Source organism: Canis aureus, chromosome 30 (genome assembly GCF_053574225.1).
Source record: "Canis aureus isolate CA01 chromosome 30, VMU_Caureus_v.1.0, whole genome shotgun sequence".
In the NCBI taxonomy this organism is placed as follows: Eukaryota; Metazoa; Chordata; class Mammalia; order Carnivora; family Canidae; genus Canis; species Canis aureus.
In genome coordinates, this window is record NC_135640.1 from 39,832,407 (window position 1) to 39,858,972 (window position 26,566).

Consider the following 26,566-nt stretch of genomic DNA (forward strand, 5'->3'; position numbering starts at 1 on the left):
CGTGTGATGTGTCCATACGGTGGATTATTATTCAGCCCCACATTCTGACACCTGCTACGACGTGGGTCAAGCTGGAGGGCACTGTGCTCAGCGAGATATGCCAGATGCAGAAAGAGAAATACTGTGTGGATTCCACCGGAGTAGTCAGATTCATAGAGTCAGAATGTCGGATGGACGGTGGGTGCTGGGGGCCGGAGGAGGGAACGAGGAGCTTGTGTCTCCTGGGGATGGAGTTTGGCTTAGAAGAAGATGGACAAGTTCTGGAGGTGGACAGAGGTGACGGCTGTACACCAGCGGGAGTGGTCTTCATGGCAGTGACCTCGTATCCTTAAAAATGGTTACGATGGCAAATTTTATGTGTATTTCACCACAATTAAAGAAATGAATCTTGGGCACCTGGGTGGCTCAGTGGTTGAGCATCTACCTTTGGCTCAGGTCATGATCTCGGGGTCCTGGAATCAAGTCCCGCATCGGGCTCCTCGCAGGGAGCCTGCTTCTCCCTCTGGCTGTGTCTCTGCTTCTCCCTGTGTGTCTCTCATGAATAAATAAATAAAATCTTAAAAAAAAAGTCTTTAAAAAAAAAGAAATGAATCTTAATGCCTAGAATAATAGCAAAAAACAGCCATTTTATGAAAACAGTAAGTTGGCAATCTTGCCTCTTGCTGCAGCAGGTGCATATAGGCTTTGTCTTTCTTTTTTTCTTTTTTTTTTTTTTTAACATTGAGTAAAAACAGACGATATTTGAATGTGAGACCTGGATGAAGTTTATTCTGTGTCTCTTTTCTGAAAGATGGGATCTGAAATAGCTTTTCAATTGCGGTTACCAACCCGTGAGCAAAAGGGAGCATTTAGCGAACCTCCGGAAATATCTTGAGAGTTAAGATATTACACCTTTGATGAGAATCTGTTTAAACTCCTTTTGGAAAATGTGCAGAAAGAGCTGATTTTTAGCTAACACGACATCTCCTAAGATCCCTGGAAACCTGTAATGGGTTTTGGGGAGTAGTCAGTTACCTCTCCGGAAGGAAGACGCTACCTTGCCGTCTGGAAATAGAAGTTTCCCCTCCCTCCACAGTCAAATATGGAGACAAATCTGCTTTGGAACTTTTTGGTAGTGCTTTCTGTAAAAAGCACTGTTGGGGGCACTGGGTGGCTCAGTGGGTTAAGCGTCTGACTTTTGGTCTCGGCTCAGGTCATGATCTTAGGGTTGTGAGATCAAGCCTCGTGTCAGACTCTGGACTCAGCAAGGAGTCTGCTTGACAATCTGTCTCTCTCCTTCCCTCCCTCCTCCCCCCCTCCTCTTCCTACCCTCTCCCCCTCTCCTCTCCCTCTTTCCACCATTTGTACGGACATGTGCACCTGCATGCATGTACTCCACATGCTCCTTCAAATAAATCTTAAAAAAAATAAAAATAAAAAGCACCATTTAGTGTGAATTTTCTTGTCCATGGTAAAGGAGATCATTATTTTCATTGGCATCAGTGAATAAGGCCTAACCTTGTGACTCTTACACAGGACTGTTGAAATATCCACCTTCATTCCTCTGGCAGTGGGGTTGCATCCTGCCACAGGTGGATGACGTAAACCCAGAGGATGAGGAAACTCCAACCAGGGAGGTCTCTAGGCAGGAGGTGGAAACCCGCAGACACAGCTTCATTAGGGCGGTGGGTTTAGCACACTGGGGGAGACCCACATTCCAAATGGCCTGCCTTGTTTGAATTCTCTTTTCTTTTCTTTTCTTTTCTTTTCTTTTCTTTCTTTTCTTTCTTTCTCTTTCTTTCTTATTTATTTATTTATTTATTTATTTATTTATTTATTTATTTATTTTAGAGAGTGTGCACCCCCTGGAGGAGGGAGGGGCAGGGAAGAGCCAGTGCTCAGATCCAGGTCGAACAGATCCTGAAGTCACTGCTCGCTCCTGCTGCTCCACTTTAGAGAAAGTGCAGAGTGTATCCTGGGACCAGCGGCAGGAAATGAACTTGAGGCCGGCATCCTGTGAATGGACGTCGTTGCTGGCACGTTTCAGGGTTGCGGGCTGTGGGTGTGTGATTAAAAAAAAAATCTCCCCCACTCTTGGCCTTCTCAATCTTCCTAACAGGGATGGGTTGTCTGGAAAATTTCAAAACTCAGAGACCATCCCATCCCGGCGGTAGCCACCCTCACCACCCCAGGGATGGGTTTTCACTGCAGAGAGAGCAGCAGTGACTGTCATGCCCAGAAGGATTCAGAATTGGGAATGGATGACTTTTAGGGTTTTTTTTTTTTTTTAAGATTTTATTTATTCACAAGAGATGCACAGAGAGAGGTAGAGACACAGGCAGAGGGAGAAGCAGGCTCCCTGCAGGGATCCCGATGTGGGATTTGATCCCATGACCCCAGGGTCACAACCTGAGCCGAAGGCAGATGCTCAACCCCTGAGCCACCCAGGCGCCCCATGACTTTTAGGTTCTTAAGACAGGGACCCTGCCCATCAACCCTCCTGTGCCCCACATTCTGCTCTTTTCCACCTCCACCTCCAGCATTGACCTGCCAAGCCCTGAGCATTCGTGGGAAACTTCACTGTGCCATCCACTTGTGGCTCCAAAAGAAACTGGGGAATCCATGGGGCTCTTGGCACGTGGTTTTTGTTTTTGTTTTTTTGGTAGAGGCCCCCTTGCAGTCATGAAAGCACAAGTGTGCGTGCACCCGGAGCCTGAATACATTGCGTAATCAAGCTCCTCTTAGCTAAAGTTCTGTAACATCTGGTTGTGTTAAGTGGAGCCCTTTGAAAAATGATCCCCCCCCCCCCCTTCTTTATACAACAACCTTAATTTTAGATTGTGGAGAAACAGCGTGTGGCAGTTACTCTTGCTTTCTTCCACGAGATGTGTTTAAGTAAATGGGATTCGTCTGCAGAACCGAAGCGTAGGAAGAACCTGATTAACAAGATCAGCGCCTGTAATCACGTGTAATAGCTGTGGGCAAGCAGCCCCGCCGGCGGGCCGGGCCGGAAAGCGGGCGGGCGCTGCCCGGGTCTGCGAGCCGGGCCTGCGGCAGATGGGCTGCTAATGTAATTAGGAATCGTTGTGTTAAATGAGCCATTATTTAAATTATCTGCTAATTTTCCTATCTATTAACCTGCTGAAAAAGAGACAGTGATATCTGAGAACTCTGGCTGCCAGTCGCTAATTAGGCACGGAACTCACTCCTCTTTAATGCAACAGTTTGCCTTATCGGGTGGCATTCGGTGAGGTTATTGCCCCCGTGCATGTGATGGAGGAGGGACAGACCGAGGGAGATGGGGACAGCCCCTGTGTCGGGTTCAGATGATGTGGAGATCTGCGAGGCTCTTAGATTTCCAGACCGCACGTGTGTGTTATGATCAGGGTCTCTGAGTTTAAGGATATTTGGTGTTTGGGGTGCACGAAGCAAGGTTTTTTGTTGTTGTGTGTGTGTTTTTTTTTTTAAAGATTTTCTTTATTTATTCATGAGAGACACAGAGACCCAGGCAGAGGGAGAAGCAGGCTCCCTGTGGGGAGCCCTATGCGGGACTCGATCCCGGGATCACGACCTGAGCCAAAGGCAAGTGCTCAACCACTGAGCCCCCAGGCCCCAAGGCAAGGTTTGCATGAGTCCACCTTCCCTGGTTTCTCCCTGCCCTGGGAGGCTGGTGGGGGCAAGGCAGTGGGGGCAGGAAGGAGCCGTTCCAGCGGTGAGCCGCCCAGCCCCGCGCTGCCGGGACCTCTGGGAGGTGGCGAAGCACGCTCTCCAGCTGTCCACGGGGTGAGGGAGCCAGCGACTGGAGGTCTGGATCTGCCAGATGTTGTATATTTTGGCTCGAGGGGGCTCCCAGGGGCCTTTGCTCCTTGGCTCTTCAGGTCTGCCCTGGATGTTGCTGCGGGGTCTTGCTCTTGATTCTGGCTTTGGTTATCCTTGGCTATCTGAGAGGTAAGCGTGTGCCTGTTTGGAAGAGCCACTGGGACATTAGTAGGCCCGCCCAGGCCATCTCTAGAAAACCAAAGTACTGGGCACACGTGTATCGGGAGCTTGACCTCTGGAACGCCCTCTCCCGCTTCTTCCAGCTTCTTGGCCGCCGTGCCTTCATCTCTTCTCCCAGGTGTTAGCTCACGTGCGTTCTTGCCCCTGCAGGTCAGGTGATTAGCAGATTCCTGTTAGTTGTAGTCATGATGGGGACCTTCAAAAAGACACCAGAAAATGTGTTTTGCTTTCCAGCTCATTGAAAGAAAAGGTATGCAATTGGGCGGCACCTGGGTGGCTCAGCCGGCTGGGCATCTGCCTTCAGCTCAGGTCATGATACCAAGGTCCTGCCCCACGTTGGGCTCCCTGCGCAGAGGGGAGTCTGCTTCTCCTTCTCCCTCTGCCGGTCACTCCCCCTGCTTGCGCTCTCCCTCTCTGTCAAATAAATCTTTTTAAAAAAGAAAAGAAAAGGTTGCAGTTTGGAGGAATGGGAAGCCAAGTAAAGACCCAGACCACCAGGAGTGCCTGTCAGAATCACGCCAACACAAAATGAGGAAAATAAAACCCCACACAATGGGCCATCTTAAAAATGAGTGAGCTTTGTCTAGGCAGGGCCTGAGGATGAAGTCCTGAGTGTCCCCGAGAAGACTCCTAAAGAGAACGTCCTGAAGAAACTGCTAGAGTCAAATTGCTCCAGAACGAGCCCTTGGCCAGAGGTCTGTTGGGTGTCATGGAGTTTGTGTTGGTGGCCACCAAGGACAGTAGAGAAGCTCCTTAACGTGAAGACAAACTGCCCGTTCACATTCGAAACCTGCCCAGTTCCCGCCCACCGGTAACTTGTACAGAATGGCTGTTCCTGTTTCAGGATTATTTTGTAGGATGGCATCGTGCAGGTCCAGGCAGGACTGGTGGGGCTGGAAGGTATTGTTGAAAAAGTTCATGTCTAAGAGGGAAGTGTTTGCTTTGGGGGTGGTGGGATTCTCACACATCTCTCGTCTCTTAGAATAGATGGTCTAAGAATCTTTTGCCTTCTTGACCTTTTTGTGCATAATTCATAGGTGTGCAGTACAGACTTGTCTAATAAATGAATAACTTTTCCAAAAAAAGAAACCTGTTTCTTTAGCCCAGAATATGCAGATCTGCTACTTCGTGGCCACTCAGTAAAGGTTTCTCTGTCCCCACCATGACGTAGTCAGTGGCTGTTTATTGAGCACCTACTGTGTCCTGGCTGCTGTCCAAGGTGCTGGAGACGGAGCACAAACCACACCCAGGCCCCGCCCTCCCACAGGGTGCCCTGTGCTGGGGAGTCATCTGGAGAACACAGTTGGACTCCATCCAGCGTGGAAATGGTGCACCAGGGTCTGGGGGCCCAGAATTCCCAGGAATGATGTGTAAAGGGTTTCCAAGAGCACAGAGGAGGGAGATAACCACAGGGGGGATGAGAATGGAGGGGCTATGGTGGGAAACCCAGGAAAGTGGTGTTTCTGAGGCTTCCAGGAGGCTGGTGAGTAGGGGCTGGTGCTGCTTGTAGCCTCACGAGCAGGCTGGGACCTCGGGGGTCACCAGTGAGCCCTGCCGGCGCTGGCACCGTAAGGCAGAGTTGATGAGGGAAGGGAGGTGAGGAATCCAGACCCCAGCTAACTCACTGATGCTTGCCAGTGACCGGGGTAAGGGCAGAAGCTCCAGAGAGTATGTTTGGGGTTTTGCTGAATCTAAGAAGTGACCAAACAAACAAACAAACAAACAAAAAAAAAAACTTGTCCTGTCAAGTCCTGCAGTTCTGAACTTTCCTGGGCCTTTTGACCTGGACCGTAGGCAGCTTTGAGGACAGGCCTGTGGACATTTCTTTCCTCCCTGCTGGGTTCCTAGCTCTTCAGGGCCTGTGTCTGCTGCTTACCCTCCCGGAGGCCGCTGTGCTGAAGGCCAGCGGCCCTCGGAACACAGGCCCCAGCTCCTCACGTCACACGTGGCTGTGTTCTAGAAGAAACAGAAGGCGACTTCCCCACCATTGGGAGGGAAGAGGGACTCCTACCTCTGGGATGGGCATGTCTGCAACCCTGGTGTGAAGTGGGACGTGGTCTTTCTTCAGCACTTAAAAAAAAAAAAAAGATTTTATTAGAGACCAAGGGAGAAGCAAACTCCCCCCTGAGTGGGGAACCTCGATCCCAGGACCCCAGGAGCATGACCTGAGCCAAAGGCGGATGTTTCCCCGGATGAACCACCCAGGGGCCCCTATCTTCAGCCCTAAGTCATTTCCTGTTGTGTTTTGAAAATGCAAACGTTCCCTGGGTTTGAGAGACAATGTGTGCATTTTCAATGTCCCGTGATGGGGCTGGGCGACATGTTCCAGGATTAGGCCATCATATGTGTGGACTTGAACCCAAGGAGGTGGGAGATGATTCGGGAAGCTGGGGATGAAGGAAGCCGAAGAGGTCGGTGCAGGCGTGTGCAGTCAGGCTAACAGGACCGCACCCTGAGCCTTGGAGGTCCAGCCCTTTCAGAGCATGTGGGGGTGAGATGTATAGGGCAGGGGGCACTGAGCTTCTTCCTCTGTGGTTGAGACTCCTACCCGGAGGGAGGCTTGGCTCTGGCTGGAAGTCAACTCTGCTTCTGGCGTCGGCACACGGGAGAAGGTATTGGCTTGTCTGGTGTGCAGAAATGTCACTTGAAACACGACCCGTGGGGTTCACCCTTGGACATCCATCCCTTTCCTGTCTTTGGGCTGCCTCATCTTTTGGGGCGATCTCTCTCCTCGAATCTTAACACTCTAGCAACAGCCGGGGTGGCCTGCTTTGCCAAAGCCATGACTCCAAAATGAATTTTCTTGCAGGGTGGCTCCTACTGAAGGAGCTGTGTTGTCCCGAATGCCTGGGCTGGACGGTTAGGATTTGTGCATGTGTAAAATAATACAATCTGTATTCTGGTGCAACTTTCTCCGCTTTTGTGTTCCCTGCTTTTGCACAGGGGGGCATTGTGCGTTCTGGTAGGAGTAAGGGTGGGGGTGTGTGAAAGCACCCGGTTCTGGTATGATGCGGAGGCTGTGGGAGGGAATCTACCCAGAAAGTCCCTGGTCACTGGGGCCATTATGTCAAGGACAGTCGTCTTGTGTCCTTCTGACCACACCGTGTTGTGCAGGAGCATTTGGTGTAGATGTGGGATGCCCCAGCGGCTGGCCTGTCTATACACGGCCTGCTGGGGGGCGGTGGGGTGCACGGAGACCCAGAAACACTCATGGAGCTGGCACGCTTTCCTGATCGACCACGAGCGTGGGCAGGAAGGATGCTCATGTTCAGGAATCTAGATCTTTGATTGTCTGTGACTTTTAATACTGATGAAGCAGTCCTCACTGTTGTGCAATTGGTTTTTGGTTTGGTTTTGTATTTTTTGGGTAATTGATGTGTGTCTTGCTGCATATACTCAGCCACACTCTCTGCTTTTTTTTTTTTTAATTTTTAAAATATTTTATTTATCTGAGAGAGAGAACGAGCTGTGGGGAGGGGCAGAGGGAGACAGAGAGAGAAGCAGCCTCCTTGATGAGCAGGAAACCTGACGCAGGACTCGATCCCGGCACCCTGGGATCATGACCTGAGCTGAAGGCAGATGCCCAACTGACTGAGCCACCCCAGGTGCCCTCACTTTCTTCCTTTAAAGGTGTGGAATTCTCTGTTTGGCCTCATGAGGGAGTCCTGTTGGTTTTTCCTTTCTCAAACTTCACCCGCTTTCATCCAGGCCACTTGGAAAGCTCATCTTGCCCCCAGGAACCCTTTAAATCTGGACACAGGACCCTGTGAGTTGCATGGATGAACTTACGTACGCTTGCATCCAGTGTCTGCTCTTGGGACTAAAGCCTTGGTGCTCGACAAGCTGCATTTTGGAACTTGATTCCCCAGATGGGTAAAGGTCCCATCGTGGCTGTTCTCACATTGGCCATATGTGATACTGTGATTTACAGGAAGAAATCTATATTTGGTCTTATTCTAGCTCCTGGCTGAGCTCCAGAAACCTTAAGAATTCCCCCAGGGAGGGGACTGATTAAAGGATTCTTTTGGTATGCATACCAAGCCCCTTTGGACCACACCTGAGTGACTTGGGAAAGCTCCCAGGTTGGGAAACCAGCCTGGGAGGAGAGAAGGAGTCCAGCCTCTCCTCTGGAAGGGCAGAGGTGCTGGAGGTTGAAACCATCACCACCATGGATTTCATCAGCCATCCTAAGTGTGAGGCCCCCGTGAAAACATAAACCACAGGATCAAAATGGAAATGTGACGTGGGAAGCCACAGGATTAAGAAACATGCTTCCATTGGATGTAGATGGGATGAACTCATCCCTCAAAAGAATTGAAGTTGAGGGGATAAAAAAAAAAAAAAAAAAAAAAAAAACCTGCACAGAAGGGTGCTTGGGTAGTTTAGTGAGTTCAGGTTCTGATTCTTGATCTCAGCTCAGGTCTTGATCTCAGGGTCATGAGTTCAAGCCCCAAGTTGGGCTTCACATGGGGCAGGGATCCTACTTAAAAAAAAAACCTGCACAGAGATTCTGATGCGCTCGCTTTGAGGATCATGTCATGGGGAGCCACTGAAGACGAGAGTGTCCAGGAGCAGAGAACTCTGCCCTGTGGGAATATCTGGCCCGTCCCACTGACCTGCATGCAGAGGTCACCTGTTCTGACTGCTGGGTGCTCACGAGATCCCCCTGCATCGCCAGCTCCTCTCCCGTCAAATCCAAGTACGTGCACACTTGCTTGGCACCCCTTTGCACGTTGATGAGAAACTCAGATGCAGTCCAATCCACGTTGTAGTTTGGGGGCTTAGGGCTGTTGGGCATCAAATATTTGAATGGGGAACCAGGTCATTTTTATTCAGACTACGTGCTGTCTGAAATATGCAGACCTCTCTGTAGGGGAGTGAAGCTTGCACCTCTTCTAGTGACTCTGTTAGTAAATGCAGATGAAGAGCAGAATTCACCTCTAAGGTTAAGGTGTAGAAAGTGACTTCTATCATCTTTGTTTTTTTTTTTTTAATATTTTATTTACTTATTCATGAGAGATACAGAGAGAGAGGCAGAGACATAGGCAGAGGGAGAAGCAGGCTCCATGCAGGAAGCCCGATGTGGGACTTGAACCCAGGACCCCGGGATCACGACCTGAGCCAAAGGCAGATGCTTACCCGACCGAGACACCCAGGTGCCCCTTGAATGTACCTTCTTTTCAGGCCTAGTGTGTATTGGAAGCAAAGCCGATCCCCCTCCCTGCTCTAAACTTCTTAATGGATCACGTTCAGATTTCTATTCCAAAGCCGCATTTAAAAAGAATTTCTAATCCAAGTTTTTTCCCCCGAATAATACATCGTTCTTGGGGCTTAGTTTTTGAGAGAATTATTCAAGAGCGTTGCCTTATTCACGCCACCTGATCGTGTCTGTTTTTCCCTTGCAAATCAAAGCTGCAGATTCTCGTTGACACTGGAAGCAGCAACTTCGCCGTGGCGGGCGCCCCGCATTCTTACACAGACTCGTACTTCGACGCGGACAGGTGAGTGAGGGGTGAGCGGCTGGGCATGGCTGGGTTTCGGGGCGCCACACCAGTGCTTGAGAATACGCGTGGACAGGAGAAGCCCAGAGTCTGCATCACTTGAGGGGGGGTCTGTGTATGGCTATGTTTGTGTGTCTGTGTAGATAGATGTCTGTGTGTATGGTTGTGTGCATTTTTGTATGTGTAGGTATCTGTGGGGACGTGTCTGTGGTTGTGTGCATATTTGTGTAGACATCTGTGTCTGTGTGTATGGCATACGTATTTGTACGTGTAGATGTTTGCAATGGTTTATGGTTTTGTATGTATTTGTCTGTGCATGTGGTCGTATATCTGTGTGTGTATCTGTGGAAATCGGCATATGTGTATTTGGTCGTATATATATTTGTATATGGTGGTGCGTCTATTTGTGTGTCTGTACACATCTGTGTATATGTAGATACTTATGTATGTGTGATTATGCGTTTATTTGCATGCATGTGTGTGTTTGTATGTGTAATTTGCATGTGTATATATGGTTGTGTGCATATTTGTATGTATTTGTGTAGACATCTCTGCGACTGTGTGTGTGGTGTACGAATTGTGTGTAGATGCTTGCATGTACTTATGGTTGTGTATATTTGTGTGTATGTGCATGTGGTCATATGTCCGTGTCTATGCATTTGTGTATGTGTATAGGTATCTGCATATGTGTATATGGTTGTGTGTCTGTGTCTCTGTGTAGATCTCTGTATATGTCGATATCTGTGTGTGTATATGATTGTATATTTGTGTGCGTGTGTTGATAGTTTGCATATGCTTATATATGGTTGTGTGCATATTTGGATAGACATCTGTGCATATGTACATATCTCTGTGTATATGGTTGTGTGTCTGTGTAGATGTCTGCATATGTGTGTCTGGTTGTGTGTTTGTGTAGACGTCTGTGTATATGGGTAATGTGTGTGTGTGGTTGTGTTTTTCTGTGGCTGCTGTAGTTGTCCGGGCATGTGTGTATGCATCTGTACGGGCTCCTTCCAGGGCATTCCAGGGGAGGATTCTCCTAGTGGCTGTGGTACGTGCTCATGACATTTACCCTCTGAAAATGCGAGTGTGCTGGAAGTTGTGTAGTTGCACCTGACTGCAGAGCGCACACCGTCCTCTGATGGTCATTGAGGGGCGGTGAGCTGGAGCAGGGACAGGGCATCAGGTGTGAGCATGAGGCTGTTCTGGGCAGCGGCCTGGGGTTCTTGGAGAACCACCTTTGTGTTGCCCCGAGGTTCAGCAGTGGTCAAAGTGTGGTTCATTGAAACCACTTCTGTGCAAGGAAGGTTCCTGGTGCGAGAAATCTGTGGCTCACAGGGGACGGAGCACAGAGCATTCAGGCCAGGGACAGGCTCCGAGCCTGCCGTCCCAGGGCGGGGTGTGCACCTGGACGGAGGTCTCTGCATGGTCTGGCATCGGGGAGCCCAGCATGAGCTCGGGGGAAGCCCACTAGGACCTCGAGGCATCCTTCAGCTCCTGGGGAGCCCGTGAGGCCAGAGTCACTGTCTCCCGGAGGTGCAGGGTGATTTCACATCTGTTTTTGTGACCCTAAAATTGAAACTCAGATTAAACAAATTACCAGTGGTTTGCTTTCCAGGGGTGTGAGCTGTTGCGAGACTCCGAGCTTCCTCACTAAAGTCCCTGCCGTCCCCTTCCTGTCTCCCGGCTCACTTGCCTCGTCCCCCCTCTTTCTTCCAGAGAACAAACCCCCACTTTCGGTGGGGGAATGTAACAACTGAGTAATTGGCCTTCTGGAAATGGCAGGCCACTTGGACAGGGCAGGACAGCTAGCCTGGGGTGGGAAGGGCCCTTCTGTCTTCTCCAGGTAGCACGTCTCGGTCTCTGTTCTGGTGGCACCAGAGACGTGGTCTCCTGTATGAACAACTGGAGAGTAGTGGTGGCAGGTGCTAGACAGGCCTCCGGGGGCCACCACGTACCCGGTTGGCCCTTGTTCGAAGAGCCTGTCATTTAGTGTACAACTCTGTGTGTTGATGACCCTTCGTCATTGACATTCCAGGATGAACTTCCTGGCCAGGGACTCCTTATGACAGAGAAGACTCAGATGTGCCCTGAGCATCACTGTGGCCACAGATACCTGCGTGGTGGGGGAAGGGCTGTTTCTGTGTGTGTGTGCAGGGGGAGGGAGGTCCCCTCTGCCCTTTCCCATTCTGTTGGGCAGTCCTTCCACATCCCCTGCCCCTCCACAGCCACCTGTCCCCAAGCTGGTTCATCATAATCATGGAGCAGAACTTCCAGTTGGTCGAGACCTCGATTTTACTCTACTCGCATAGCATGGGAGATCCAAGTTCCAGCTTCTAGGTCAGCGGTTCCCAGACCTTCAGCCCTGGTGCCACCCCCCTTTTGTAGCAAGTACTCTGTAATGCCCTGAATGAGACGCAAAGGTAGTATCACTTGCCTGCGTACGTACGTCTAAAGGCCCTGATGCCATAATTGAGAGAATGAGAAGAGGTCACGTGGAGGAAGGTAGGTAGCACCTTGATCTGTGCACGCTCTGCACGCTCTGAGTCGACTGCAGCAGGGGTCCGTGAGGTAGGGGTGCACGGGCCGTGAGCATCTCCGGGGGCTTGCAGCATTTAGCAGCTTGAGCCCTGGGAATGAGCATTTGCTCCCCAGTGAGTCAGCCGTAGTTCTTTGGCACACACCTGCAGCCTGGAATCCGTCAAGGCCAAAGGGCACTTTGCAAGCCAGTCACCCTTTCGTCACACGGATGCAGGCACTGAAACACTCGAGGGCAGATCATAGTGTTACAAATACTGTGTACGTTTAATACGTGTGCAATATTTAATCGACTGGAGGCTACTGGTGGCTTATTCACCTTCTACTTTGTTCATGGTTTGGTTGAACTGTGGTTCTGTCTCAGGCTTCAGCGGGACACGTCTTTTTTTTTTTTTTTTTTAATACTTATTTGTGGCTTAGTGGTCTGCCTTCCGCCCAGGGTGTGATCCTGGAGACCCGGGATCGAGTCCCATGTCGGGCTCCCTGCACGGAGCCTGCTTCTCCCTCTGCCTGTGTCTCTGCCTCTGTCTCTCTCTCTCTCTCTCTGTGTCTCTCATGAATAAGTAAATAAAATATTTAAAAAAATACTTATTTGTGAGAAAGAGAGAGTGAGATGGGGAGGGGCAGAGGGAGAGAGAGAGAACCTCAAGCAGACTCTGTGCTGAGCATGGAGCCTGAGGTGGGGCTTGATTCCACGACCCTGAGATCGTGACCTGAGCCGAAATGAAGAGTCAGATGCTTAACCGACTGAGCCACCACTGAGCCACCCGGGCGCCCCCAAGACATGTCTTTCTGACTTAACCTGCTCACCTTGCTGGCCAGGTGTGTGGTCAGGTGGTTCTTGTTTTTCATACTTAAGCGTCAAGCCTGATTGAACGTGAAAACTCATGGGAAGGCCTATAGTTCCGACGATGCCTAGGCCTTCCCTCTTGCTAACTCCACAGGAGAGCTGAGGGCTCCCTACCAGCTTTTGGGATGGTCGGGGTTCTCCTGGACTCCCCGTGCATGGGCAAATAGAGAAGTCCCAGAACCCACTGCGGGGTGCAGGAAGCCCCAGGCTCTGCTGCCCAGATGTCAGCCCGCCTGGTGCTGGCAGGTGTTGCCGAAATGTGCTTAGTACCCTTATGGGGCCGCGCCCTGGGCCTCCGTCCTTCTTTTAAGAGAACTGTTCATCCACAGGGCTGTCAGGTGTCTTCTTAGCCGCATCAGAGGGGAAGCATCACGGTTCTGAGTCTGGGGCAAGTTCCGTTCCATCGGCGGCACCCTCCTGACGGTGGGGGTTTCGCAGGTGAAGTGCCTGCTGCGATTTGCGTTAACTTTCTTTTCTCTCCCTTTCTCTGTTGGTTCTTTGCCCCCCAATCCCGTGCTTCTCACAGGCTTCTACTGGACACAGATGTCATATTGCGAAGATGGGAACATTTTCTGTGTAAATGATGTATCACTGGTTTGCGTATTACTCTCAGCTGACTTTCCAGTTGGCCTAAGGCGTGTGCTTTTCCACCACTGTGTTTAACGGAAGCCACGAGAACGTTCTCACTTCCCTTCCCGATTTCTGACAAAGGGTTCTTTTCTGAGCCGTAGCTCCCTGCCCTGTGATGCTTCTGTGTTTGCTTGTCCCTCTGATCTCCCTTAGTTATAATAAGGTTTCTGGTTGGGTTTGTCAGCTTCTGATTCAAGTCCGTCCCCAGCCCCCCCACACCTCTACCCCCCCTCCCCCCAGTATCTGGATATTCAGGTTTAATGCTTCCTGAAACATTTCCCAGTAATTGGAGATTTGGCTTGGGGTTCTTTGACAGGAGCTCTTTGATTTATGGAATGAGCCGTCAGGCTACCCATTCATCATTTGTGTAGCTTCTTCCCATCAGAGGCCCTCTTTTCATGGTGGTGAATGTTCCAATGAATTTCTACATGGCAAAAAGAAGATTGTGTATTCCTTTAGATGTACTTCTTTTTTAGCCAGTAAAATAGCCGCCAGCCAGTTGGCTTGATTGAAGATCCAATATACCCGTTCCCCTGGCCTTGTAGTAAACTATTCGGGGAAATTAAAATGTCTCCTCCTCCCCGTACGCCATCTGGGGGGAAAACCCACAGAGTAGTTGTGGCAAGGGACCAGTTTATTTTCCTCAACTGATGCTTGGGCGTAGTGTTAGGATGTTAGGGAATTACCCTGTGGCCTTCTTAAGGATGCTGAGCCGGACCCCTGAGCCCCCTGAGAAATGCCTCATCTCTCCTTGTGATGATGGCAGGCATTTGTGCCTGATGATTGAGATCATTTCTCGGACCCACCCATTGTTTGCTTGTCCCAGAGGCGACTGTTGGAGTCCACCCAGCGTTGGCCATTGTTGAGGGTGTTGATGAACCTCCAGGCTGGGCAGGCATCAGTGGCCCCGTCCACTCTGGTCTGGTCACTTCTAGACCCTGAGCGGAGAAGAAGGGTAGTATCCGGTCAACGTGGGCCAGTCCACTAACCCTGAAGATAGGTTCCAAACCCCCAAACATGCACGAGAGCCCCTGGCTGCATTCTTTAGGAGACTCCGCGTGCCCTGGGTGGGGCGGCTTAGGAGGACCAGAGCAGACCCCAGGACTCCCCTCTTCTGAAATCGGCCCTTCCACCTTCTCTTTTTTTTTTTATGTCCTCTGCAAACAACAGTGGGTTTCTTTTCAAACAATAAATTGTTCAGTGGCGCTCTTCTCCTCTGTTCATTGATTTCACTTTTCACGCCTGTGTGTCCTCAACCCTCCTATCAGAAGCAGAATGCTGCTTGAACTTGGTTCTGTGTGATTTTATTGCTGTGAGTGGACTTTTTCGTGGCTCCCTGCATCCTTGATTGATTGTTGTTTCTGAGCACCCGGAATGAATGCCACGGGAGGAGGCAATCTGGGGTTCTCTCTCAATATAGTTAATTAACGTGCAGAGCAGTTGAGAGCCAGAGCATTTCAGTGCCAGCAAGTAGGATGTTGGAGCATGAAGACGGAGGAACGTTTTTGTTTTTTTAAAATGTAGTGCTGGAAACTATACGTCGATAACCCTCAGAGTTACTTACAATTCATCACTGGGGTTTTTGCTCTCTGAGGTTTCATTCAAGGAGCTCAGAGAGTGCACGTTCACTTTTTCCTCGCGTTATCTAGAACTCTGCTTTCTGCAAGGGTAGCCGCTAGCCACACGTGGCTATTTAAATTTACCTAGCATTAGATGAAGTAAGAAGTTGACCTCTTCAGTCACTGTGTGATCGTATTTGAGGGCTCAGTGCACCTGTGGCTACCGTGTTGGACAGCGTAGATAGGTAATATTTCTGTCACCGCAGCCAGGTCTGTTGGGCGGCACCGCTCTGGACTGTGGGAGAACTCTGCCTTTAGAATCCGAGAAGACCCCTCCACTGCTCCCAGCCACCTTGACGGAGTCAAACGACAGATTTGCCCCTTCCTGTGGGAATGGTTGGACTTCTAAATGAGACTGTTTTGGGTATTCAGTAAGAGTAACTACAGGAGCATTTACAGGAAAAATAATTTTTTAAAGATTTAGTATTACTATTTAAAGATTTTATTTATTCATGAGAAACAGAGAGAGGCAGAGACATAGGCAGAGGGATAAGCAGGCTCCCCATGAGGAGCCCGATGTGGGACTAGATCCCAGGACCCCTGGATCATGACCTGAACCAAAGGCAGACGCTCAACTGCTGAGCTACCCAGGTATCCTGATTTATTATTATTTTTTTAAAGAGAGTGCACAAGGGAGGGGCAGACAGGGAGGGACAGTCTCAAGAAGACCCCCCCGCTGAGCGTGGACCCCCCACCCACACACACACTCAGGGCTCGATCCCATGACCCTGAGGTCATGACTTGAGCCGAAATCAAGAGTTGGATGCTCAACCAACTGAGCCACCCAGGCACTCAGGAAAAAAACATTCTTACATTTTCTGATAGTAGTTCATAGGTTGAATAAAGGCAGCAGGTGATTGGGTAATTATAACAGTGGTTTTTGTTGCACACCTGCTGTGTCCCTGGGTTTTGTTCTAAACGCTTTCCAGAGCTTACTCTCCTGGTCTTCAAGATTAACCCCATGAGAGGTGTGGTACTACATGGTCTTCCTTTTTCACTTGAGGCGGTGGAGGCACAGAGAGGTTATGTAACCTGGCCCAGGGTCACACAGCTGAGTTGTCGAACGAGGGGTTGAACCCGGGCCGTGCACCATCCATGGCCTCTCAATCCTGCAAGTGGCACCAGGAAATCCAGAATGCTCCCGCTGTGAGGGGACTAGGGAGTGTAGGAGACACACTCCACATACACCTAAGAGGCTGCGTCAGGCTCTTCGATGTTAGCAGATGCTAACGAGTGTTCTGTAGTGTGGGCAGAGTAAGAATAAAACAACTTCTCCAAAGAAAGTCATGGTAGTTGACACTGTGTTGGGGAGAGAGCTAATCTTTCAGATCAGGGGTTGGCCAACGAGGGCCCATGGGCTACGTCCAACCTGCCCTTTCTGTTAATAAAACCTTATTAGAGCACAGCAGTGCACGTTTGTTCTATGTATCGTCCGTGGCTGCTTCCTCCTCATACTTGCAGAGCTGGGGAGGTCACGCGACCCACAAGAGGTAAAAGTTGTTTTCTAGCCCTTGACGGGAAAAGTGTGCGCACCCTGGGCTGGATCCCGTTCTCTGAGCATTTCCAAATCGCCTCTTCTGTTAGCAGTGCTGCGTTTGTGGCCCTGAGGAATGGCCCCACGTTGTCCCGATTCAGTAGGTTCATTGCTGTTCGTAAATGTGTGAAGCCCTGGATGTGTAGCACATACACCTGAATTGGTGCTGGCAGTAAAGTTGGCAATACAGCGACCTTCCAGTCCCCTTGGTTGACTGCCCTGACTGCCCTACCAGTGTGACTTCTGATGGGTGACCTAGCTTTCTGTGTGCCTGGACCCATCCACTCCCGCTCTTCTGTCTGTGACTGCCCTCATGCACACACTAGGCATTCACTCAATGCTGTTGTCTCCCCGCCTCCTTTTTTTAAGATTTTATTTATTCATGAGAGAGGCAGAGACACTTGCAGAGGGAGAAGCAGGCTCCCTGCAAGGAGCCCGATGCGGGACTTGATCCTGGGATCCCAGGATCACGCCCTGAGCCGAAGGCAGACGCTCAACCACTGAGCCACCCGGGTGCCCCCAGATGCTCTTTAAGATCATGGCAGAGTGAGCTAAGACGGCAAATATTAAAATTTCTCATTCTTCATATACTGTATCCCATTATGAAGTTAGCATAAATTAAATTTTTCTCCAAAATGTGTCTGCCAGACATTTTAAGAATCCCCCCTTTTTCTTCCTTCTGATTATGAAAGGTATGCAGAAACCCTGTAGACAGCCCTGACCATAAGGGAGTCTCCCTCACGATCCCCACCACCCAGAGGGAGCCGCTGAAAAGTCTTCTTTCACCTTATTTCTGTGCCATTGAGAAGAATGACCCTTTCCATCACATTTTGTGGTGCTACATCATAGTCCATCATCTCGATGCACTATGGTTCCCTGAACTGTTCCCTTTCTCCTGGGCATTGAGGTTGTTTCCAACTGTTTGCTATTATAAATAAAACATAATGACCGTCTTTGTCGCGGGATCTCCATCTGCATCGTGGGTGTTTCCCTTGGGATCAGATTCTCGGAAGTGCCGCTACTGAATTAAAGACTGTTAGCATAGTTAAAGCGTAAGCGACGTGCGCCCCAAGAAGGGGTTGTATCATCTCTGACTTCACTTCCTTCCGGACCCCGGGCAAGATTGCCCTGGTTCTTACAGTCCTATGGCAAAGACGTCGTGTTCAGAGGCTCAGTGTTAAGGCAGTGAGTGAAGACGGCGGGCAAGCAGGAGCACTTGACAGTGATCTGTTTGGTGACCTGACCCTTCTCTTAGGAACTTGACTGTTTTTCCTCGGGTGAGTTCGGTTTTGAGTGCTTAGATACTTGCCTACAGACGTTCTTTGGGTCCCTTCCTATAAACCAGCAGAGTTTTCAAACTCAGATGGCTGGAGGTTTGGATACCCCAGGGCCCTGACACCTACTGTCCTCCCTCCGGAACGTCCTTCCCACGGGACTCACTGTGTTTATGCAGGGCTCACACAGATGTGGTTGGATTGCAGAGGCCTGGGCGACCGCCAAGTCCCTGCCTCTGGGGAGTCCTTCCACTCTTTACGCCCACTTTACGCCCTGGGGAGTCCTTCCACTCTTTACGCCCACTTTACGCCCTGGGGAGTCCTTCCACTCTTTACGCCCACTTTACGCCCTGGGGAGTCCTTCCACTCTTTATTGCTACCCTGAATGGAATTTTATGTATTCGTGTGTTTACTGTCGGTCTCTGAAAGCCCCAGAGCGGGATTCTCATCTGTTTCAGTAGCTCTTACGCCTAGGGCCGGGTGCATGCAGGACTGCAGATGGTGCCACAGCAATTGGTGTCACAGTGCACACATTCGTGTACGGCCACTAGCCGTACCCCCCTCCCCTATTTTGGTGTTTGAGTGTAATGCGCTTCGGGGCGTGGGGACAGCAGTGAGAAGGAGCCTGTGACATCCGGAGGAAATGTGGGCCTGAGGAGCAGTGCTGTGGTGGCGGAGGCTTGGTCTTTACTTGTCACATTGGTTGCGCGTGGGAATCCGAACCCGAGGCCGCTGCGGGCCCCTCCCTGGGTCACAGAACAGCAGCGCAGGGACCCTGCAAAGCCACGGGGCCGGATGGGTGCCCAGACTGGCTTGTGCCTTCAAAGGCAAATGCGGTTAAGTAAAGCACCTGGCTTACGGCCTTTACTCGGGCAGATGTTAAACTCGGGGTTATGTGTCGACCCCAGTCCCCCACCCCAACCCACCCCACCCCACCATGTGGCACAGAAATACTCCCAAATGTTCGTGATGATGTGTTGTGGGATATGTCACTTTGTCGACAGGAACTCTATCAACTATGAAGGGTTGCATGTGGTCGCTTTCCTGTGCTTTGGAGGGTTGTCTTTGCCATGGGCCCGGCCACCTTGTCTGGACACGGACACGCGGGTGAGGGCCAGGCCTTTTCTTTTCCTTCTCCAGGTCCAGTACGTACCGCTCCAAGGGCTTTGATGTCACCGTGAAGTACACGCAAGGGAGCTGGACCGGCTTCGTCGGGGAGGACTTTGTCACCATCCCCAAAGGCTTCAACAGCTCCTTCCTTGTCAACATTGCCACTATCTTTGAGTCTGAGAATTTCTTTCTGCCTGGGATCAAATGGAATGGGATACTTGGACTCGCATATGCTGCTCTGGCCAAGGTAAGGCCAGTCTGTGGATCTAAGTAAATCGAAGGTGGGACGAGTCAAACCGGTCATCAGACGGGCGGCAGGTGGGTCCCGGCTGTTGGGAGAGGGTCAGTCAGTGAGAGTCGTGTGGTGGAGACAGACCGTGGTCACACAGTTAATTACGTGTCTAGGCATCGTTAAAATGTAAGGTAAAGGGTGCAGTTCTTTGAACCTTCCTGCCAAGATATACCCGTAGCCTTCCCTTTTTTTCCGCTGGTCTTTGTTTTTGCTAATTTTACTTCTGTAGTTTAAAAAATGTTAACAAATTCTGAATCGCTTTAATTTTGGTGTTTAGGAGCTTTTCTGAGGGGAGGATTAAAAAAAGAAAACACATTTATTAAATTCGTATATTTGCATGAAGACATGGAGCCTGTAGGTGGCCCTGGAACCTCGGCCAGGGAGGCATCCCACTGGGGGTTGGAGGAAGGAGCATCGTGCTGCCTTCCTGTGGCTGCGGACACCCCAGAGAGCCACCTGGAGCCTCACCAGGTGGAGGAGGGGGCCTGAACGTGCATCCTGGGGACCCCCAGCCATTGGCCCAGGAAGCACCAGGGGGAAAGCAGGGGAGCCCTCTCTCTCATCAGCATTAGAACCTGCACCGATGGCCCAGATAGAGTCTCCAAACAGGTGTGCTCAGGCCAACCCAAAGGAAGTGACGTCGGTGTGCCTGAGCAGGGAGGCCAGCTTGCTCGCAGGCTGGGGAATTTCCACCAGGAAGGGATCCCGAGGCATGCAGATTGGATACCAGGGTGTGCCCTGGGCTCAGGCTGGACACACTTGAGCAGAGCAACAGGCGGTCACCCCACCACCCACTCCCCGTGGTGGTGCACTTTGCCCTCTTGTTCAGAGCTTGACTTGGAGCCAGAGCAAGCGTGGAACAGACAGAAGCAGGACTGCAGGAGCTGCAGCCCCGGTGCCAGCAGAGCCCTCCGGCGGGGGCTGTGGGGATCCGGGAGGAAAGGCCTGTCTTCTCTGCCCGCTGGGATGTTCATCCTGGCGTGGGCTCACTAGTAAACGGTGCAGGGGGCGAGGTGGGGAGGGAGTGTTCCCTGACCCCGTGGCTTCTCAAGGAGAAAGGGCCTGTGAGGACATCCTAGGATGTTGGCTCCCGGGGTTCTCATAGCCTCCCCAGGGCGGGGAGGGGAGAGCGGGGGAGCGACTTGTGAGGCCACGCTGTCCTGTCTCAGGATGCTGCAGGCTGAGGGGCAGAGGGGTTTACCCTCCTCGCCCAGAGCCTGTCTGCGGAGCCCGGAGGGTTCAGGGGCCCCTTTTCTTCTCAGTTCCATGGGGTGAGCTTCATATGGAATTTCATATGAAGCATGTTATATCCTAATAAACTACATTCCTTAGTATCGACCGGGCGACCGAGGGCACATTTCATTACCTGACTTTGACAGTGAAAGGTGTGCGTGTGATTGGTTTGATGCTGACCATTGGGAAGATGGGAGAATAAAACTGGATTGCCCGCGACTGTGATAATACTGATAATAAGCTTCCTTGCAAATATTGACTTGAGAGTCCCCGGGGGTGTCCGGACTTGCCACGTGGCCTCCTTGTGTACAGAATTCTGAGATGACGGCAATCGGCTTCCCATCCCGGGTTTGAGGACAAAGTCACAGGATGGGTCGGATGCGGCGCCGGGGCTGGAAACAGGCCCAGCGGGGCAGGGTGGCCTGGTGGCCCGGAGCCGTTTCAGAAATAGGCCAACTGAGCACACAGTGGTGGCCGCAGCGAGGGGCGGCCCCTGGTCAGTCCCGATGCTTCCCGCCGAGGATGCGCCTCAGACCCTGCCCTCCGGGGGTCTCTCTCACCGGGGGGCCTGGGAGCCACTGCACACCTCCGAGTCGGGCTCTCTGGGGCTGACCCTGGCACCTGGATGTTCTTAAAGCTCAAGAGGGATCCCACGGGACGGTCGTCCTGAGGATGACAATGGATCCCTTATAGTGAGCCAGGCCCTGTTCCAAGGCCTCTGTGTGTATTGGCCCATTGCGACCCCGGAGCAGCTCTGGGAGGCTACTGTTTCCCCATTTTGCAGATAAAGAAACAAAGGAACGAGTCACACGGTGAGCAAGTGGTAGGGCCAGAATTCAGTCGCAGGCGGGTGGCCAGAAGAACGCCAGGCGGGGTCAGCACCACACCCGGCCCACTTCGGGAGGGGGGCTCTGTCTCTGTCGTCTGCCCTGATGCCAAGCATGCTGCACGTGTCACAGACAGGAACTGTGCCGAATCCTGCTCAAGATTCGACGGAAGCAGGAGGCGGCCAGACACAACTGAGCTAAATAAATGGGACAATTTGTGTTTGCCGAAGGGCTGGGCTCTTACTCCCTCCAGAATTACAGTTTTGATTCTTACAACTAGTAAATAGTGGTTCCTGATACTGACCGTTGGTGGTCAGAATCTGCCGACGGCGTCTGTGCCACCACAAGTAAGTTTCCGTTAGGAATCAACAACTTGGGAGTGCTTGGTATCCCCCAGGGGTCACAGTGAAAATCTGTGCGCAGGTCCCTGCCCTGCCCTCGGGTCCACCAGCCCTGGAGGCCCACCCCCCAGCTCAGAGCTGCTCGCACACCACGCCTCTTCCTTTGGGTTCCTTTGAGTCCCTGGGACGTGGGGGCGCCCCGAGTGAGTGCTGGCTCCACGGAAGAGAGGCACGGGCCACTTCGGTCCACTGAGCGGTGGCGGCGAGGAATCCAGGCTTTTAAACCCCCGGGGGCGCAGGACTGTCCTTCCCTTCTGCTTCCCTGCTCACCAGAGTTCAGCGGGGCCTGGGGTCTGAGAGGTCTCGTGCTCAAGACCCGTGGTTGGTGTAGTGGACAGCCACGGCCGGGAGACGTGAAGAACATTCTCTGAAGCCACGAAGGCCGCTCCCAGCGACAGTTCTCTCCTTACTTACTCAGGCTGAGGTGCGAGTCCACTGCCCATGTCGGTGACCCACTTGCACACCTCGTCGCATCAGGGTGAGAGATGCGACGACATCCTAATAGCTCTAGAAATACTGTCTTGTGTTTGCGTGTCAGCCTCGCGCAGCATCCACGCGGATCTTCTCTCTACTGTTCCAATTTTAGAAATACTATCTTATTTTTACAACAGAGCCGTACAGACAGGGAAAATAACTGCGTTGTAGGAACAAGGTCTGTTGTAGGCTTCTGCGTTACTGTCCTTGATCAGAAGCTTGTGTGTGGTTGAGCCACGAAAAAGATTAAACGCAAAGAGAAACCGTTTTGTACCTCGGGCCCGGCGTCTCCCTGGGGTCACTCCTCATCTACACCGTGAGTCACGGGGCTGCTGTCCTTGTTTCTCCTACAGCCATCCAGTTCCCTGGAGACGTTCTTTGATTCTCTGGTGGCACAGGCGAAGATCCCCAACGTCTTCTCCATGCAGATGTGTGGGGCGGGGCTGCCCGTAGCTGGATCTGGTACCAACGGAGGTAGTCTTGTGGGTATCTTTTAGTCTTCAAGGGGGAAAAAAAAAAAATCACAATTTAATCGGGCAGTTTTTCTGTTTTATTAACACCCTGGTGGAAGAATTAGACATAGAAGCATACTTAAGTACTGTGGAATTTGGATAACCCTCGTTTTACGACATTTTAAAATAAATGGGTAAAATTAGGTATTATTTTTATCTTTCCTAATTATCCTGCCACCCACAAGATGATTCTCATGGCTTCCTCAAATTCCATTAGAGCATTTTGAAATTTTTTCCTTTGAAGGGTGACTTTTTTGATGGGTGGAGGAGGGGCAGTGAGGAATGAGGAACAGTAGGGGCTACTGAGGCAGGTGGGCCTCACTCGGGGTTGGCCCGCTGGTGGAGGGTAATGCCGGTGGTTTCCTAAACTGGATGGGGAGACGGGGACACCTGTGTGTCCTTTCTCTGCACGTGCACTCGCAGCAGAAAGTTTTCTAGTGAAACAGATGGATTGAAGGCATCAGCACTGTGCATGTGCTGTAGCCTGAGTGTCCCCTCTCGATGGACTCTGTGCCCAAATGTTCTAAACCAGGAGGTAACAGGGACAGGAAGGGCCCCTCAGAGCGGGTGCTGACAATCCCCTAATCATCCAACTGTGAGAAACAAATACTGTTACTGGCATTTGCCTACAGTGCACCCAATCTTAATACCTGATGTACCCCCTTTTCAGGATAGAGGACAGCCTAGGATTTGTGGGGTGATGCTTTATAGTGTTGCAACATGAAGTTTTGATGAGGGCAGCGCATCTGTTCTGCTTTCCGTGCAGGTGCGTGAGGTTATAAGTCCTCCTAAGTCTTCCGAAGAACTAAATTATTGTGGGTCAATGTGGCTCCTCGTTTTACCTCATTTGTTTGGGGGCGAATCTCGGTATTGGAAGGCTACAATTGTATGTACTTCCTTTACATGAGGGAAACCACCAGAGCCTCTTGATTACATGAGGGCATAATATTGTTCAACCCTGGGGTACGTGGCCCTCAAACGTTCCCTGTTTAATTTTCAAGCATGTGTGTTGTGTAACATCATCACAATGGGAAGGTACTGATTCCAGTGAGGCTCCACCCTTCTGATTGTATGCTTCTCTGTGTATGTAACCTGTTGATGTGCCTCCGTATATTTATTCTCTTAGACCCGTCAATATTTTTCTTCTCAGGTCCTGGGTGGAATTGAACCGAGTTTGTACAAAGGAGACATCTGGTATACCCCTATTAAGGAGGAGTGGTATTATCAGATAGAAATTCTGAAGTTGGAAATTGGAGGCCAGAGTCTGAATCTGGACTGCAGAGAGGTATTTACCCTTGTGATGTCTTTGTGTCTCGGTACCTGGGTCACTTTTTAATACTACAGCGGGGACCTGGATAGGAAATTAGAAGGTACAGGGGCGCCTGGGTGGTGCAGCCAGTTTAGCATCTGATTCTTGGTTTCGGCTCAGGTCGTGATCTCAGGGTGTTGGGATTGAGCCCCGCGTGGGGCTCCGCAGTCAGCGGGGAGTCTGCTTGGATTCTCTTCTTTCTCTGCCTGCCCCCCACCCCCCGTGCACACTCACTCTTTCTCTAAAATAAATACATTAAAAAAAAAGAAAATTTGGAAGTACACTACATTATAAGACAAATGAAAGATTCATTATACTAAAAGTTATAGGGCCGTGATAATGATGAACTCCTCCTTCCAGAAAATTTGCTTCCTTCCAGTCACTTGGCTTCATAGGGAGAAATTAGCATAAGATGGTATGTGTGAAGAGCACCATTTCATTGTTCATCTGGACCTGATGGTTCCTGGAGATGGACTAAGCAGGTTTTCATCAGTGCAAGGGAAAGAACAGGGACTAGAAGAAAACAAATGAAACCCAAAATGAGTCACCAGCTTTATCCTCCATTCATCCCCCTGCCTCTCAGCTCTCACTCCAGGACAACTGATGCTCTGAAGAGCAGCATGTCCTGACTGCCCTGACTGTCCTCTGACAGGAGCAGACGTGCAGAGCTGAGGCATCGAGTCATGTAGGAACCCCATTCTCACCCTATATACATCTGGCTTATTTGTGGTCATAACAGCATTATGATGAGGCCAGTTTGAGGGAGTCCGTCTCCTACAACGTCTGCAGGATGGTTTATAAAAACTGCCAGCATTTCATTCTGTTCCTACCTGCATCACTTCCTTTCTCATGAGCCATCCCCTTCTACCACAGTTCCCATATACACAGATGCTTCTGTGAAACCCATCAGAGCTCCTTCCCTCCGGGGTGCTCCCTCCCAGCATGGTGCTCCCTCCCACTGCAGTGGTTTCCAGTCCTAAGGCCACGAAGCTGGGTTTATCGTCAGAGGCACTTACTTTCCATTAAAGAATCCAGGGGTCGAATCAAAGGGGAGGTCCTGTAACACGACACAAACTCTGTGTGCTGATTTTGTAGGATTTGTATAATGGTAATTAGTGTTGTCATTTTGATCTGGAAAGACAAATGGCTCTTCCATTTGTCTTGCTCTTGGGGGATCCTCGACAAGGACATCTGGGCACCTCCAAACGAGGAAGTTTCTGCATGGGGAGAGCTGTCGATTTTGGTCATGTCACTTCCCTTTCCTCTGTTTCCTTATCTGGGAAGCGAGAACACTGGGCTAGATCCAAGTTCTGAGAAGACACTGTGGGTTTAGCCGGGAGTGAGGTACCCTGGCTGCGGCTGCGTATGGCAGACCCACAGTGACAGCAGGCTGGTATCCCATGTCATGTCGCTCACGCGCCTTTTCCCCACCAACTCTCCTCTGTTGTAGTATAACGCAGACAAGGCCATCGTGGATAGCGGTACCACGCTTCTGCGCCTGCCCCAGAAGGTGTTCAATGCAGTGGTTGAAGCCGTGGCCCGCACGTCTCTGGTGAGTCCTCAGAGTGCTCGTCAACCTCGGAGAACACCACCGGGTTATGACCACATCCGGGGGGAGTACTACTGTGTATTCTCATAGTCTTCATCTGAGCATTTTGAGGAGTTGAATTTTTTTTTTTTTTAACTATTACTTACTAAGTTCAGTCTTACTTTTAACTAGCACAGAATTTCTTCACATTAACCTCAGGGGACTTGGATCTGAAGGTGCCATGCTGTTTAGTATTTCAAATAATAGTGTAGTGGATGTAGTATTTTTTTTTAATCTAAGAAAAAAAAAGCCATTTGGTAATGTTCTATATTAAATAGTGAACCAGGAATACATTTGTGGTCTTTAAAACAAAACACATGAACTAGAAAATCGTACTATTTTTTTTTTTTTTTTTGATTTTCATCCAAGCCGTGCTGGGGTTTTAATCCTTCTGTAAAAGAATGTGATTCTTTTTACAGAAGACAAAGGTCAATCAGCCAGTGTAGTAATTATTAAAATCACGCTCAAGGGCAACATGCATTTTGGAGAACTGGCTGACAGTATTCCAGTATGGCCCCAACTTTCCAGTTGGTTCGGGGCAAAAGGTGGACCAGAGTTATTGATGGAGAAGAACACAGCTTCAGGGGTCTGGTGGACTTGAACGTAGACTGGTTTCTGCTCTTTCCTAGCTGGGTGCCTGGGGCGGGCTTCGGGCGCCCCGAGTATCCACGTTCTCATCGCGGGGCTGTCGGGAGGGCTGAGGTAGGGTGCGCCCCACACGGTGGTGCCCCCAAAGAGAAGCATCTCATGTCCCAACCACGGTGCTGCTGCTCTTTGTTTGAACGTGAGACAAACATCCCTCTCAGCTTCTTGGGTGTTTTCATAAGCGTCAGTCTGTACAGGGCCACCCTTGCAAGGTCACCAAAACCACTGTCTCCTCCTGTCCAAAGTCTCAA

The 26,566-nt window shown here is 50.7% G+C and overlaps 1 protein-coding gene across 1 annotated transcript in view; it reads left to right on the forward strand.

Moving 5' to 3' along the window:
• Positions 1 to 26,566, forward strand: part of BACE2 (beta-secretase 2) — a 79,616-nt gene that overhangs the window by 24,162 nt on the left and 28,888 nt on the right. Inside the window, exons 2-6 of the mRNA XM_077879268.1 lie at positions 9,391 to 9,479; positions 19,065 to 19,281; positions 22,615 to 22,743; positions 23,924 to 24,058; positions 25,533 to 25,634. Of these exons, the coding sequence (XP_077735394.1) occupies positions 9,391 to 9,479; positions 19,065 to 19,281; positions 22,615 to 22,743; positions 23,924 to 24,058; positions 25,533 to 25,634 (672 nt within the window). The remainder of the gene's footprint in view (positions 1 to 9,390; positions 9,480 to 19,064; positions 19,282 to 22,614; positions 22,744 to 23,923; positions 24,059 to 25,532; positions 25,635 to 26,566) is intronic.